The sequence below is a fragment of the Pocillopora damicornis genome, chromosome 4 (genome assembly GCF_964200805.1).
Source record: "Pocillopora damicornis chromosome 4, jaPocDami1.2, whole genome shotgun sequence".
Classification (NCBI taxonomy): domain Eukaryota; kingdom Metazoa; phylum Cnidaria; class Anthozoa; order Scleractinia; family Pocilloporidae; genus Pocillopora; species Pocillopora damicornis.
This window is the reverse complement of record NC_142673.1, coordinates 4,748,851-4,762,240: the sequence shown is the minus strand read 5'-3', so window position 1 is coordinate 4,762,240 and position 13,390 is coordinate 4,748,851. Positions and strand designations below refer to the sequence as shown.

Below are 13,390 nucleotides of genomic sequence, written 5' to 3'. Positions count from 1 at the left end.
ATTGTTGCAACATGTGAACATGAAACCCAAAAATAAATTTTATCGATATGTAAAACTTTTTCATTTGACTTTATACTGGCAAATCTGTATTATGTTTCAACCCAACCATTTTCTACATCTTGGAAACACTATTACAAAATAATTAGTCGGAGAAATAGAAAATTTGTGGCATATGCACTATATTTAAAATGCCGTGTCCATAGTAAGCTAAAAGGATTGAGGAGGGTGTATGTGGGGATAGGCTCTCTTGTCTGTATCATTAATTTGCTAATCACTCCTGTTGCCAATGTTTTGACGGGGTAAAGGCAAAGGAACTGAGGATTTAAGTAGGCAGTGACTTTTTTCAAACCTGGAAACTATCATGGCGAAAAGCCATACTTGTGCCTGCTACCTCATTCTTATTTTGATATACTAGTTTTCGCCCTTTACACACTAAAATAAGTATGTATATTCCCCGTACTGCTCTTCATACATTTCCTTAGGTGCTGACAAGGAGAATTTGTTTACTAATCAAAAGCTCCTTTCGTTGGTGATCATTTCCTTTATTCTCCTAACCCTGACGTGTGATTCAGGGATGATATTGTAGAGAGAAGTTTGATGCCAATCACTCTTAGGGTTTAAAAGGTTAAGAAGAATTCAATATTTTCTTTTATAAAATAATTCAAATAGTACGCGCGCTCTGATTGGCTATAAACAATTTTACATGAGCGTATGTAAACACGGTTTTCATATTGAATCTTCTCGCGGAGTTCTCCCTGCTATTTATTTAGCAGCAACTCAGTTTCTTTAAGTTTGTTTTGAGTACAGTAATGGAAGAAGAAGATTTTCCTAATTTTTCTTTGGAGTTTAATTTTCCCAGTATTCAAGAAACGGCCGAAAAGCCAAATGAACAACAACAATAAGCACGTCGCTTTCCTTCGTTGCAAGAAGAGGCTCTTTCATTAGTTATTTTATAAAAGAAATGGAAAATGGTTTCCGTGTTTACACGGAAACCGTTTTTTTAGCCTTAACTCGATAGGCTGGAAACCACTCTGCTTCGCGTCGTGGTTTCCTACGCTTATCTCGTGTTCTCCCAACCTCCCAAGTGTTTACATCAGGCTATATAAACACGGAAACCATTTTACATTTCTTTAACATAAATTTGATGCATAGGTTTGTCACAAAACTTTGATTTGATCATACTTTTATAGCCGATACCAATCCCTACACATAATAAAATGTTAGAAGGATTGGTTTAATTTGCATGAATACTAACTGATACTGGGAGATCTAAGAATGTTTAAAAGAATACAAACATTGATTTGAAAATTAGAATTCAGCATAGGCCGGATAAACATGACTCTTGGAAAAAGAAATGTGTACTAATAAAAAAAATAAGCAAACTTTTATTCAACATCTGCCTGTACCTGTATGGCACGCAGTAAAATTATCCAAAGTAGTCATGATCCCGGTTTTGGATGAAACATTCCATACATAGTCTAACATTGACCCAAGGACCTAGAAAGAAAAGACTCTACCTCTCTACGTTGAGTCTATGTCTTTACGCATTTGCCCTGACTCTGATGACTGTTTCCCGCCAGCCATCTCACTACTCACTCTACCAACGTTGTTTTTTCCTTTGAATCTCTTGGGTCGATTTGTTAAGAGAAAATATTGGTCTGTTATTTTTCTTGGCTATATAAATGATCTGGGATGCTACCCTTGAGCAAAAGTTCCCAACCGGAAAATTCTTGTCTCGACTCGACACAAAATTACCTAGTGGGATCTCGAACATTCGAAGGAAAACTCCCGGAGGACAAACAACACTAACGACCCAGCCAAGCGGGGCCAGCATGCTTTCAATATGAATTAACGACGAAAAATTGATTAAATTGATGCAAATTAAATAAGCTGAGAACCATCCTACACCGTACATTGTAACAAGAAAACTCTAGAAATCATTTGTGTCATGAGTGAAAGGAAATACATAGCTGGAAATAATAATAATAATTGATTTGATCGAATTGACTTTTAGCGCGTTATCGATAGTTGCTTCTGAGCCAGTAATCAAGGACTAGAGGTTAAGATGTTTTGGGTCGATGAGATTATCGCAAGCACGAAAATTCTGACCAAACTTGAATTGCGCCTCTCTATTAGCTAAGTTTTTAAAAGATGCTATGGTTAGCAGTCACAAATTTATCCAAATGTATCGTGCATTTGCAAAAAGTTTCCCCTTTCGCGGCCACTTCCTACCCTTCATCTGCAGTCTTTCTTTAAATCGTTTCCTCTAGGTGGCACCAAGGATTCCTGTGCGTGTTAAAGGATACAAATAGTACTATGTTTTGTTTAATTTTGTAAAACTTTTTGTGTGTGTTTGTCTCACTACTAAAATATGTTAAACCCCTCCCTTTAACACTCAATAAAAAATTCTTACAGCTTATCTAAGAACGCATGACGAAGCTAAAATCTTCAAGATCAATAGTATCGAAAGTGCATGTGGACATAACTACCCAACCTCGCCAAATTATTTGAGTTTCGAAGCTTTAACATAAAAACTTTCAAGCACCTCTAAAAATATTCAGTTTCGAAGCCAGAATATTCGCCATGATTTTTAATTACCATACGAACCATACGAATACGAATTTGCATCACAACGATACGAAAGGATCCCGGTGGCAAGAGGAGCAATTGTATTGAAAACTCTTACTGGCGACGAGGAAATAAAAAATGAGCGCATTTCAAAGGAATTTAATACAGGAAGTACAGAACTAAATAACATATATTTTGAAAAGCACCGCTTCATTAACCCAGAAAATCATCGACTTCTTTCTTCAGTCTTTCTGCATCAGTTCTTTCCTAATTTAGAATATGATACATGCAGAGCATTAATAATAGGACAAAACGTGCATACTGAACAATAGCTGCCTGTTACTCTTGAGATAAAGGAATATTTCAAGGCCTGTTCTCAGGCTCACAACATGACTGTATCAGGAGCTCACCGTGGAATGTTTCTTACCAATATTATGCAATTTTCATATTTGTTCAGAAAATGCAAGTTAATTCTCCTCAGCATCGTTTTTTACCGGGCAGTCACTTTGCTGGACGGAAAGGCGGAAACATTACGACCGAGGGATATTTACGGTGAGTGCGAAAGACGTTGCATAGTTTCCTTAGCGGCAAGGAAAGCTTAAACTCAGCATCATGTTTGATCATGCAAACACTTCGGGAGACTCGCAGAGATTTCCGTAACACCCCAAACCATACTAAAACTAGACACATAGGTGTGTGCACTCGTGCTTTCTGTTGGAAAGAAGCTTTGTTTTTGTGCCTGCATTTGCATTATCTAATTATTGGTTTATCCAGTAACTGTTTTTTCCCTTGGTATGACAGAGATGCAGGTTTCTCATATGTTCATGAAAGAAAACGTGCATAGACCAATTCCCTAACCTTCCTGCTTTTGTTTCTTAAATTTTCAAACATCGTCTTGGTATTCTGCTTGGTTCACGATCACGTTTACATACTCGATGAGATATGCTTCTCTCGGTTCACATTAGATGTCCCAGTTGATATAGTATGTTTCTCGATGGAAGGTTCGCTTATTAATGTTCGCCCATAAAGAGATCTCTTATAGGGTTCGCTGACTGACCCGTTCTGAAAACGCTCGACATCTTTTAGTGTGGGTCTGCCACAGAAGCTGTGTGCATATTTTGTATACGTTATGAGCCTTTTATACGCAGTATATTTTAGTTTAGGTACAATACCAAGAATGATCGGTCATTATTTATCCTGAGGGAGGGGGAAAGGAGAAAGTTTGGCTGTATCAGGATTTACTGATCCTCCTCGCTTCCCCTTCCGACGCAGACACACCCTTAAGGCTCTGCTGAATATTGTTGTGTTCCTCCCTTCATTGGCAGTTGATTCGCAGTCTATTTTCTACGGTCCCTCCTTCTGCTGATCCTTACTCCGTTCTTTCTAAAAGGCACGTGATCATGCAAAAATCTTCATTCCACCCCCCTCCCCCTGGTGATGATAATGAATCGTCCCTCACACAATTATTTAACCGAAGAGATTTTCCCGGAGGTTTCAACGCGATAAACCAGCGCAGTTTGTTGGGAGAACAAGTTTAGAGCTTGATTACTCAATCAGTATATATCCCACGTAGGTTTGACAAGTTTTATCAAATAGCCCTACCCCCTCCCTCCCTTCCCCCTCTTCTTGGTCCCATATTATTCATTGTTATTGGTTGAGCCTATATACCTGGATTCTAATGTTAACTTTCAATTGCCCTCCTCTCTGTCCGTTATAAAGTGGCGAAATAGGTTTTTTTTTTACTTTAGCAAGTTAAGAAAGTCTTAAGTTAGAAAAAAATGGAAGAAATTTTATTGCCTGGTGAGGAGGGGGGATGGGAATTTGGGAAGGAGCACAGAGGTTTTTGCGGAAACGGAGGAGAATCAGTCATCGCCAACAGAATATAAAGGGAGGGACCATAAAGAGTAACTTCCACTTATCTGCCAGTGATTAGGGATCCTTAAGGGTTTTAAGGGAGATCAAGAAAATATTCAACGTGACCTTACAAAAATCTTACAGCCCCTCCCACCCCCCTTCCCCGTACCCAAGAATCTCTGTCACCTTAGTTTTTCAAATGGCTAAATGATCAGTACATCAATATTTGACCTTTTTCCAACAGACTTGCATTTCTTCCTGAGTGTTGAAGGAGAAGACTGTTTGCAACGCATTGTTAATAACGGAACCTTTCCAAATTACACCAATGACACCTCTTTTACACATGAGCAAGAAAGAAAAGTTCTTCTAGATATTTACACATATACAAATGGCAAGGAATGGTTTAACAGCAGTGGATGGAATAGTTCAATAGAGCACTGTTCCTGGTATGGAATCACGTGTCACGGCAATTCATACATCAAGTCCATTGTGCTGCCCTTTAACAACTTGAATGGCTCTCTCCCTTCCAATTTGTGGAAAATACGAAACTTATTTTCTTTGTGCGTACCTGGTAACCCAAGCCTTCGTGGTAGACTCGGAGACTTTTTGTTCGGAAATATGAGTTTATTGCTGACCTTAGTCATCTGTTCTTCCTCTGTTTCTGGCGAGATCCCTCAGGATATCGTCAATCTTACAAATCTGCAATATTTTATAGCCAGTCCTATGGACGGAGAAGGCCTCACGGGACAGTTGCCAAGAGACTTAGGGAATATGAGGGAGCTTCGGATGCTGGATATTGGCGGGAATAACATAACTGGACAAATACCCAGAAGTTTTTCGAAACTGACAAAACTTTATGATCTTACCTTACGAAATACCCCTGGGATGATGTCTGGAAACCTTTCCGACATACTTGCAATACCTTCGTTGAAGTCTGTCTACGTATCGGGAGTGAATTTGGTAGGAGAATTACCTCGAAAGTTTCCACCAAACATAGCTAGCCTTTTTTTGCCAGGAAATAATATATCCGGTAAGCATCCAGAAATATTTCCGAACAACAGTGTCCTGCGAAACCTTAATCTTGCAAACAATCGTCTTACGGGGGATATTCCAGGCCATCTGCTTTTAAAACCACTTGATATTTTAGATCTATCTCAAAACCGGTTTACGTCAATTAATGAAGGCAAGCCATGGCCAAAAGATGACAAGGGAAGCATTAGTCTTTATTTATCGTTGGCCGAAAATAGAGGCTTGGCAATTGATTTTCAAAGTTTCATGGGGCTTTTTAATGGCAAAGAGGACTTATCTGTCATAAATGTAAGCTACTGTGGTATAGAAAGTCCTGTATTGCCAAACTTGTTCTACTTCTTACGATTGTCTACTTTTGATTTAAGTGGCAATAACTTTTATGGAGAATTACCGGATTATTTTAACGATGTCTCAGTTCTATCATATATTGATCTATCTGCCAATAACTTATCAGGTTCTCTACCAGGAGGAACTCAAAATTTCATGGCTCTTCAATACTTAGATATTTCAGGAAATCCTTTCATGAGGAAAGGAACAAGCATATCGGCAAATACCTTTCAGCCAGACTTCTCAAGAATGATCAGGCCTCATCAGGGAGATAACTTTACGTGTCCCGAAGGGCGCTTTACGTTCAATAATGGACGTATACGGTTAGATCCTACATTTTACCAATACAAGTATTGTATCTGCGATGCTCATTTTTACGGAGATAGTGGACTATGCAAATCATGTATGGACGGAGGGACGTGCAAACAAGTTGATGTCAATACCTTGAAAGATATCCGCCCAAACATCATGAGGATAGCTCACGGCTACTGGCCATCGCCTAATTCTAAGAATGTTACTCATCTCGTCAAGTGTCCAGTACCTGCTGCGTGCAATCCGCTGGCTTCTTGCACTTGTCGCCTTGACACATCACCCAACGACCCGCATTTATCCCACACCAAACGTTTACCGCCAAATTTAATCACAACATGCGATCAATCCAGCATGTGTCATCCAGGAAACACTGACAGATTCTGCTCTCGTTGTGAAGAAGGATTTTATAAAATTGGCGGATTGTGCAACCAATGTGTGAAAGGTGATCTTACTTACTACTACTTTTTCATTCCTATTTTTGCCATTTCTTTCCTTGTTCTACTTTGGTCATTTTTTTATTTCAACTTGCGACCTGTTAAATGGTTTATGGTAACAGCAGTACATTTTCTCTTAATGCTGATCTTTATGCTTTTGGAATTTTTACCCACTTGGGTTTTCAAATTGAACCTGGTGGTTTTTGTGTTGTGTATGACTAGTCGAGGGAAAGGTTCAAAGTCACTCATCAGCATCGCAGTGTTTTATATTCAAACCCTGGACTTCATGGTTTCTAGCTCAAACGTTTGGCCTCCAAAAATCATTGCAGCTCAAAGCTACTTGAGTAGCTACTGGAATTTGTATTTCCCTTCACTTTCATGCGATTTACCTTCTCTTTTCAATCCTGTTGGTAAGTTTGCTTTTATTCTCCTTCTTCCAATTGGTTTCTTGGCACTTGTGGGTGTCTACTTTATAGTTCTGCTGAGCTACAACAAGGTTCGTCCCCGAGAAGGACGAATGGAAAATGTTCACTTTAAATGCCGTCAAAGTGCCTTTTTCTGTTTAAGTTTCACTTACTTTCCAGTTGTAAAGCAAACTCTTTCCATCTTACGCCCATGCCAAAATGACCGTGATGTTCTGTACATGCCAAATTCCCCTTGGATAGAATGCACATCTGTTACTTACAGAACGCTATCAGCTCTTGGTTTTGTCTCCGTAGTGGTCTACGTGATTGGGTTTCCTTTGCTTCTCTCCTCACTCATGTTCTTTTTCTTTGGAAAAAGAAACAGCATGAGCCAAGACGATCGTGAAAAACTTGACACGTGGCTTGGTCCTGCTTATTTACCTTACAAACCAAGGTATCAGCAGTACTTTGAGATTGTAATGCTACTCCGTCGCCTGTTACTAGCCATTGCGTTATCCATAATTTCGTCTTCCTCTACTTTACAAACCTTCGCTGTCTGGGTCCTTCTCGTGGGCTTTGCTATAATTCATCTGTGTTTTCATCCTTATAACGATCTTCCTCATCACAAGTTTGCTTCTGAAAACTTTTTCGAGCCCCTTGTTTTGCTGGTGCTTTCAATGTCCTTCATACTGTTGAGGTTCTCGGCCATGGAAAGCTCCATGAGTTATTCAGCAGCATATGTGTGGATTGTAATTGTTATTAACTCTTGCATTCTTCTCCTATTAATGAGCGTTATTTTCTACCGTCTTATAATAACTGGGTATGAAGATTCCCGTGGGTGCTCTTGTGGCGGAAGCGGCGTGAATGAAGAAAGAACCAATTTACTGTCCGTGAACAGCCAACATTGGGGAGACACAGAAGTCGACGACATCGACTAATTTAAATTTTTTTTTCTATCTGAACGTCCTGCATAATTAATTATCATAGATATAGTTGATACTCATCGTTCAAGATCTTGTGACTTTAGCTTACTACTTTATTTTGGCTCCAACCAAAAAGTTTCATTACTATAGTTACAAGTTTCAGTGTTCAGTCTAAAACCACCTAAAAGACCGTGGCGTCGTTTAGGGAATTGTATTTGTTAACTCTATAATATGTTGGGGTTATAGATTCTTTCCTCTTTCGGTGTTATTTTTCCGGTTCTAAAAGATTAGTAGTCTAAAAAACGATGAAAACAAAAGACAGCCCGAGGTTAAAACTATATCACAACATAACACGGGTCAGTAAAGGTAGAGAAAGAGTTCTTCCCCCTAATTTATTGTGTATCCAAAGAGCTCCGTGTAATCACTCTTGAAATAGATGGCGTTTCTGTAGGTTTTCTAGTTGAGTGCGTTAGGTACTTTATGTCGAATGTTATTTTATGAACGCTGGTTATGTATTAGAAGTTTTTCTGTATCGAGCACCTTTGATATGAAATCAAGGGGGATATTTGTTGGATCAGGGATGAAATACATGTCTAGGCATAATGCAACAATGACTAAAGGTACTCTTCTCTGTTTATGGAATATGGATTTTCATTCAAGTTTGATTAAGTGGCATATAGTCTTAGGTACAAAAACAATGTTTAGCTACTGCTATATGTTAGAGTTGTTTATCTGTATCTCTACCATGCCACAGAAGATATAGCCGAACAGAACACAAGAAAGCTACGCTCTATGGAAATCTGTTCAGTGAAACCTGCTCTTGTTTCTGGAGCGCGTTTTACTCTCAGTGACTGTAATTGACGAGCATGTTTCCTGCTCAGATCGTTTTTTAACGTCTTCAGGGACCGCGCAGGGGGAGGGACTGAGGGGTATTAGCCCCCCCCTCCACTTTAAAAAAAAAATGTCCCACTTAGCTTGTCCTCATCGTCTGCTTTAATGGCTGAAGCTCATGCGTTCGTCTGTAGTCTAGCTCAGCATTAACTTGTAAGATATATATATCGATATCTTGAACCAAGTTTTTTTCAAGTGTCAGAGAAAATGATATACTACACGTTTCTATATTAAAACTTTAAAACTCAGTTTTGTACTAAGTTTAAGGTATCTTGAATTAAAACTTTCTCTGCAATGTGGAAGTAATCATTTACGATACGAACAAATATTACAGGGAGAGTCGTTGGGCTGCGGAACTAAGGGAGGGAGGGGGTGGTGGGGGATATCGTATGTAAGGCCAAGGTGGGATCTCTACCCACATTCTCCAAAGTGTCCTATTCTCCGTGCCTTTCGACAAGCTGACCTATCAACGCCTTACTCGCCATGAAAAATTCTGTCTACGTCGTTTAAGCGACTTATCTTTTATCAAGTTGATCGGGATACATGATGGCTTCGAAAACGTCACAGTTTTATTCTTCGAAATTGTATCAGGAAACGTTGTCTTCTTACAAATTTCCCAGCAAGGCTTATTTTTGGTGCTCATGGCTCGACAGACATTTGATAACTATCGCAGGTTTCGAAACTACAGTTTTATTCTTCTAAATTGTATCAGGAAACGTTTTCTTCTAAAAGGTTTTTTGTTTTATTCTTCTAAATTGTACCAGGAAACGTTTTCTTCTAAAAGGTTTTTTGTTTTATTCTTCTAAATTGTACCAGGAAACCTTGTCGTCTTAAAAGTCTGTTGTTGGCAAATTTATTTTGTATGAACGAGCGGAATCATGAGGTTGCGAATTATGTTTCACTTCTTTGCAATTCATATTTAAATCGGTTGCTAAATGACGCCAACCAACTCTGTAAAATTTCCCCGCACAGCTTACTTTTGGTGCTCGTGACTCGGCAGACATTTGAAAACTATTACAGGTTTCGAAACTGCATTGATGATTGGACATATACAATGTCTGTCCATTTTAACTCTATTTATAGAGACAATTAAGAGTAAAATTTACAAACTACATCAACCCAAGCCGTTAATTTGAGAAAACCTGTAAAAAAAATCAACTGTGCTCTATTCACCTGCTTCTTACTCATAGTTCAGGGTGAAAAAAAAACTCGCCGTAATGATATTCAGTCCTCATTTCCGGTTCGAAATATCTAGGAAACGCTCCTTCTGAAACTCCTGATAGTTGCTTTCAGTTTAAGAGTGAATATCTCTAAAAATAAAAGAAAAATACCAAAATCGCGAACATGGTCAAAAAATCGTTTCGTCCCATTTTTTGCCTACAGGTAGCTATAGGTACTACTTAAAGTGAAGTGAGGTTAGTTTGTGTAAATATTCATTTTAACGGAAATAAACCGTTACTAATTGCATGATCGAAAATGAGTGCGTGTGAGCTCTAAATTATGCAGTTTTCAGGCCGTCCTTGCATGATACATGATACATACATACATGTGGCCTTCCATTGCCAAGATATAATGATATTTTTTGTATTGTGTCCTTCCTGACGAAACCACGGGTTAATTACCAATGGACTTGTTCGCTATTTTTAATTCACGCCAAACCCGGGCTAATGTAGTGTGGCAAAAATACATATGGTAGTTTCTCAAAATCTCCAGCAATACTATCACAAGGGCTTATAAGATGTGTCTTCAAATTCATTGACTGATTTTTCTGGTGTCTTCTGCTGTTTTGATATACCAACCAACCAAACTTCGCTAAAATTATAAATGGCGCCATATTGACATGAACAAAATCAACATTGCAACGACACAAGCAAAGCATTGTTTGAGTCGCAGCCGCACTTAGCTTTTTATGTTTGCTTTTACATCAATAGTTCCTTACCTTAGAAATCTTTTATAGGCCCTTGTTATTCCGCTTGGAAGATATTTTCGAAATACTGTACTTTGCAATTTGGTGTGAGGGGGGCCGACCGGCTAACTCATTGAAGCCACTAAGCCGGGATGAGTAAAATAAAGTTACTTGTTGTTGTCATTTTCTACAGCGTGTCACAACCCAGTTACGTTTAGTCTACTTTGATCCTAATTTTGGTTTTTTTGACGTCCCACATAAAAAGGGTCCCGTACAAAACGGCAGGTAACGCTAGGGATTTGTCGGATTTTAATTTTTCACAGGTTCCTGTCACTCTGCGTGACATATGATAATCTGTTACTTAACGAGATCAACAGACAATTCATTCTGCCTCACATAAGAAATCTAAACAAATATATTGCTATCATGAACGAAAACGATACAACAAAGAAATAGACTTTACAAAATTTCACAAATATAAACCGTACAGTGAAAACCCTATGGAACGAAAATACAGATACAATTTTCCCGCGTAAAACAAATGTGATCAGTTAACGAAAGTAGACAAAAAACAAAAGCGTTAAGCGTCGGTGAAGGGAATAAACACAATGGTTGCTTTAACTCCAGCAATACTTGATATTGTAGGTGGCGTTTGTAGTGCAGAGGAAGGCACAAGCGTTTTTTACAATTTTCAGGTGTTGAGACAGAGATTGAACTTATCTTAGCAAGAAGCGGGATTTTCGTGAAGCCTGATACACGGAAGAGCTGCTCCTCTCCCAAACCAGGAGAAAAGGAGAATGAGAATTGAACCTGTAAAATTAGAGCATTTTGTAACGAGTCCACACGTTATTCAAGATGTTCCTTTCGGGGAAAAACTTCTAAAATTGTCGACTGGCGAGATCATAAAAACACCCAATGTTATCAGAACAATGATACCAGAGCGTATTGTCCAATAGTATCAACAATACTGCTGTGAAACCAACTTTGAGCCTATGATTAAGAGAACTCTACAGAGAGTTTGGGCCGTGTGTTCTTCATCTGTTCGCAAGTCTCTACAAGGGCTTGATAACTTTTCAGCATCAGGAATGGAAGCAATTGATGGTTTAGAAAAACTCGTAGACAAGCTTGTTGACTGTGGCAAGACTCAGCAATGAGCGAGGGAAATTAAGCAGCAATTTCGTTTTTCGAAGCAGTACCTAAAGGGCGACTACAAGGTGGGTGCATATTTTATAATTATGCGTTGCCTTCGCAGAAGTGATGCAGTAAACTTCTTACTATGATTCACGGCTACCTCTTTCTTTCCCTCCAAGTCTTCTTTATGCTTAATTTATGAAATAACAGTTTACAATTCACAGTAAAACGCTTACACACATGCATACAACGCTGAGAATCGGTTAAGTAATCTTTTTGACATGTCGATCAGATGCGCATGCAATGCTTTGCAGATATACGCTGAATCACGCGCTCGTCATTTTACTTTTTATTTTAGGTACATGCAGTGGAGGCCTCATTATCGAAGTTACGCGCTAAGTGACCCAAGCAATGCTGAATTTCGGGGCTCCTGCGACCATCTCCACAATGAGTCATATGAGCAGTGTTTTGAATTACAGGAAGTATTGTGTACCATAGAAGATGAGTGTTCAAGTGCGCTTTCGTCAGCAGAAGATCAAGCTGACATGCAGCATACAATCAAACAGGCAAGGGATGATATCATTAGCTGGAAAGCCCATCAGCTATGTTCAGTCCACCAAACTGAGGCGAAGCATTCAGTTTTAGCCAAACTCGAGAGCCGATCGGTGTTGTTAGTCCAGGACTGGACAATGAAATATATGCCCCGAAAATATCGAGAGGCACAGTCAGATTGGTTTGCGAAGCGAGGTGAATCGCAGACACCTGTTCATGTATTTCAAAGCTCCGTCCAAGACAGTGTGACTGTGGCTTCGATAATGCTTGACTGCCTCACTACCCTGAAAAAGGAAATTCCAGAGCTGGAAATGGCTTATTACAAACAAGATAACACTGGCTGTTATTACAGCGGAAATTCAATCATCTCAGCTAAGCTGGCCGGTGATGCCATCGGAGTGGCTGTTGTAAGAAACGACTTTTCGGACCTTCAAGGTGGGAAGGGGGTATGTGATCGCAAAGCGGCAAAAATCAAGGGAAGGTACGTTGGAAGGTACGTAAACGAAGGTAATGATGTCATCAACACTCTACAGTTCAAAACAGCCATTGAATCTCGCGAAGAAACCACAGGAGTGAAAGCAAGTCATGTTGCTGCCAAACAGTCAACCACCTTTAATATCAAATGGGATGGCATAAGCTTACTCAACAATTTTGAGTACTATGAAAGTGGCGTACGAGTGTGGAGAGCATTCACTGTGGGTTCTGGTAAAGTAGTGCCATGGGCTAAGTTCGAAGGAGTCATGAAGTAGCCCGAAAAAGTGGAAATCCTAGACTCGCCATCGCAGAATCCAAGTGGCGCACCGACGTTCAAGATTGTGAGACGACGACATATTAAGGAAAGCTCTGTTAAAGCAAATTTCTCAACTGAAAGCGAAAACCAAGATCGAAGCTGTATTGGGGAATATAAGCCAGCTGACATGCTTTTCCCGTGTCCAGAAGAAGGATGTGTAAAAGCCTACAGTCGCTTTGCAAACCTCCAGACACACCTAGGTACTGGAAAACACCAAATAATGCTCGAACAGGAAACTCTCTACGATAAAGCTAAAAGAGAATATTCTT

General features: G+C 39.4%; 1 protein-coding gene across 2 annotated transcripts in view; it reads left to right on the top strand.

The window, feature by feature from the left end:
• The window catches only part of LOC149046550 (uncharacterized), a 10,166-nt gene extending 1,156 nt beyond the window's left edge, over positions 1 to 9,010 (top strand). The window contains exons 1-2 of one of the 2 annotated variants that reach the window (XM_089203508.1): positions 2,913 to 3,120; positions 4,667 to 9,010. In XM_089203508.1, the coding sequence (XP_089059634.1) occupies positions 2,958 to 3,120; positions 4,667 to 7,866 (3,363 nt within the window). In that variant the 5' untranslated portion in view covers positions 2,913 to 2,957 and the 3' untranslated portion in view covers positions 7,867 to 9,010. Of the gene's footprint in view, positions 1 to 2,912; positions 3,121 to 4,666 lie in introns of those variants that run through there. The other variant, XM_089203509.1, reaches the window with a different exon arrangement.
• The last annotated feature ends 4,380 nt before the right edge of the window (positions 9,011 to 13,390 follow it).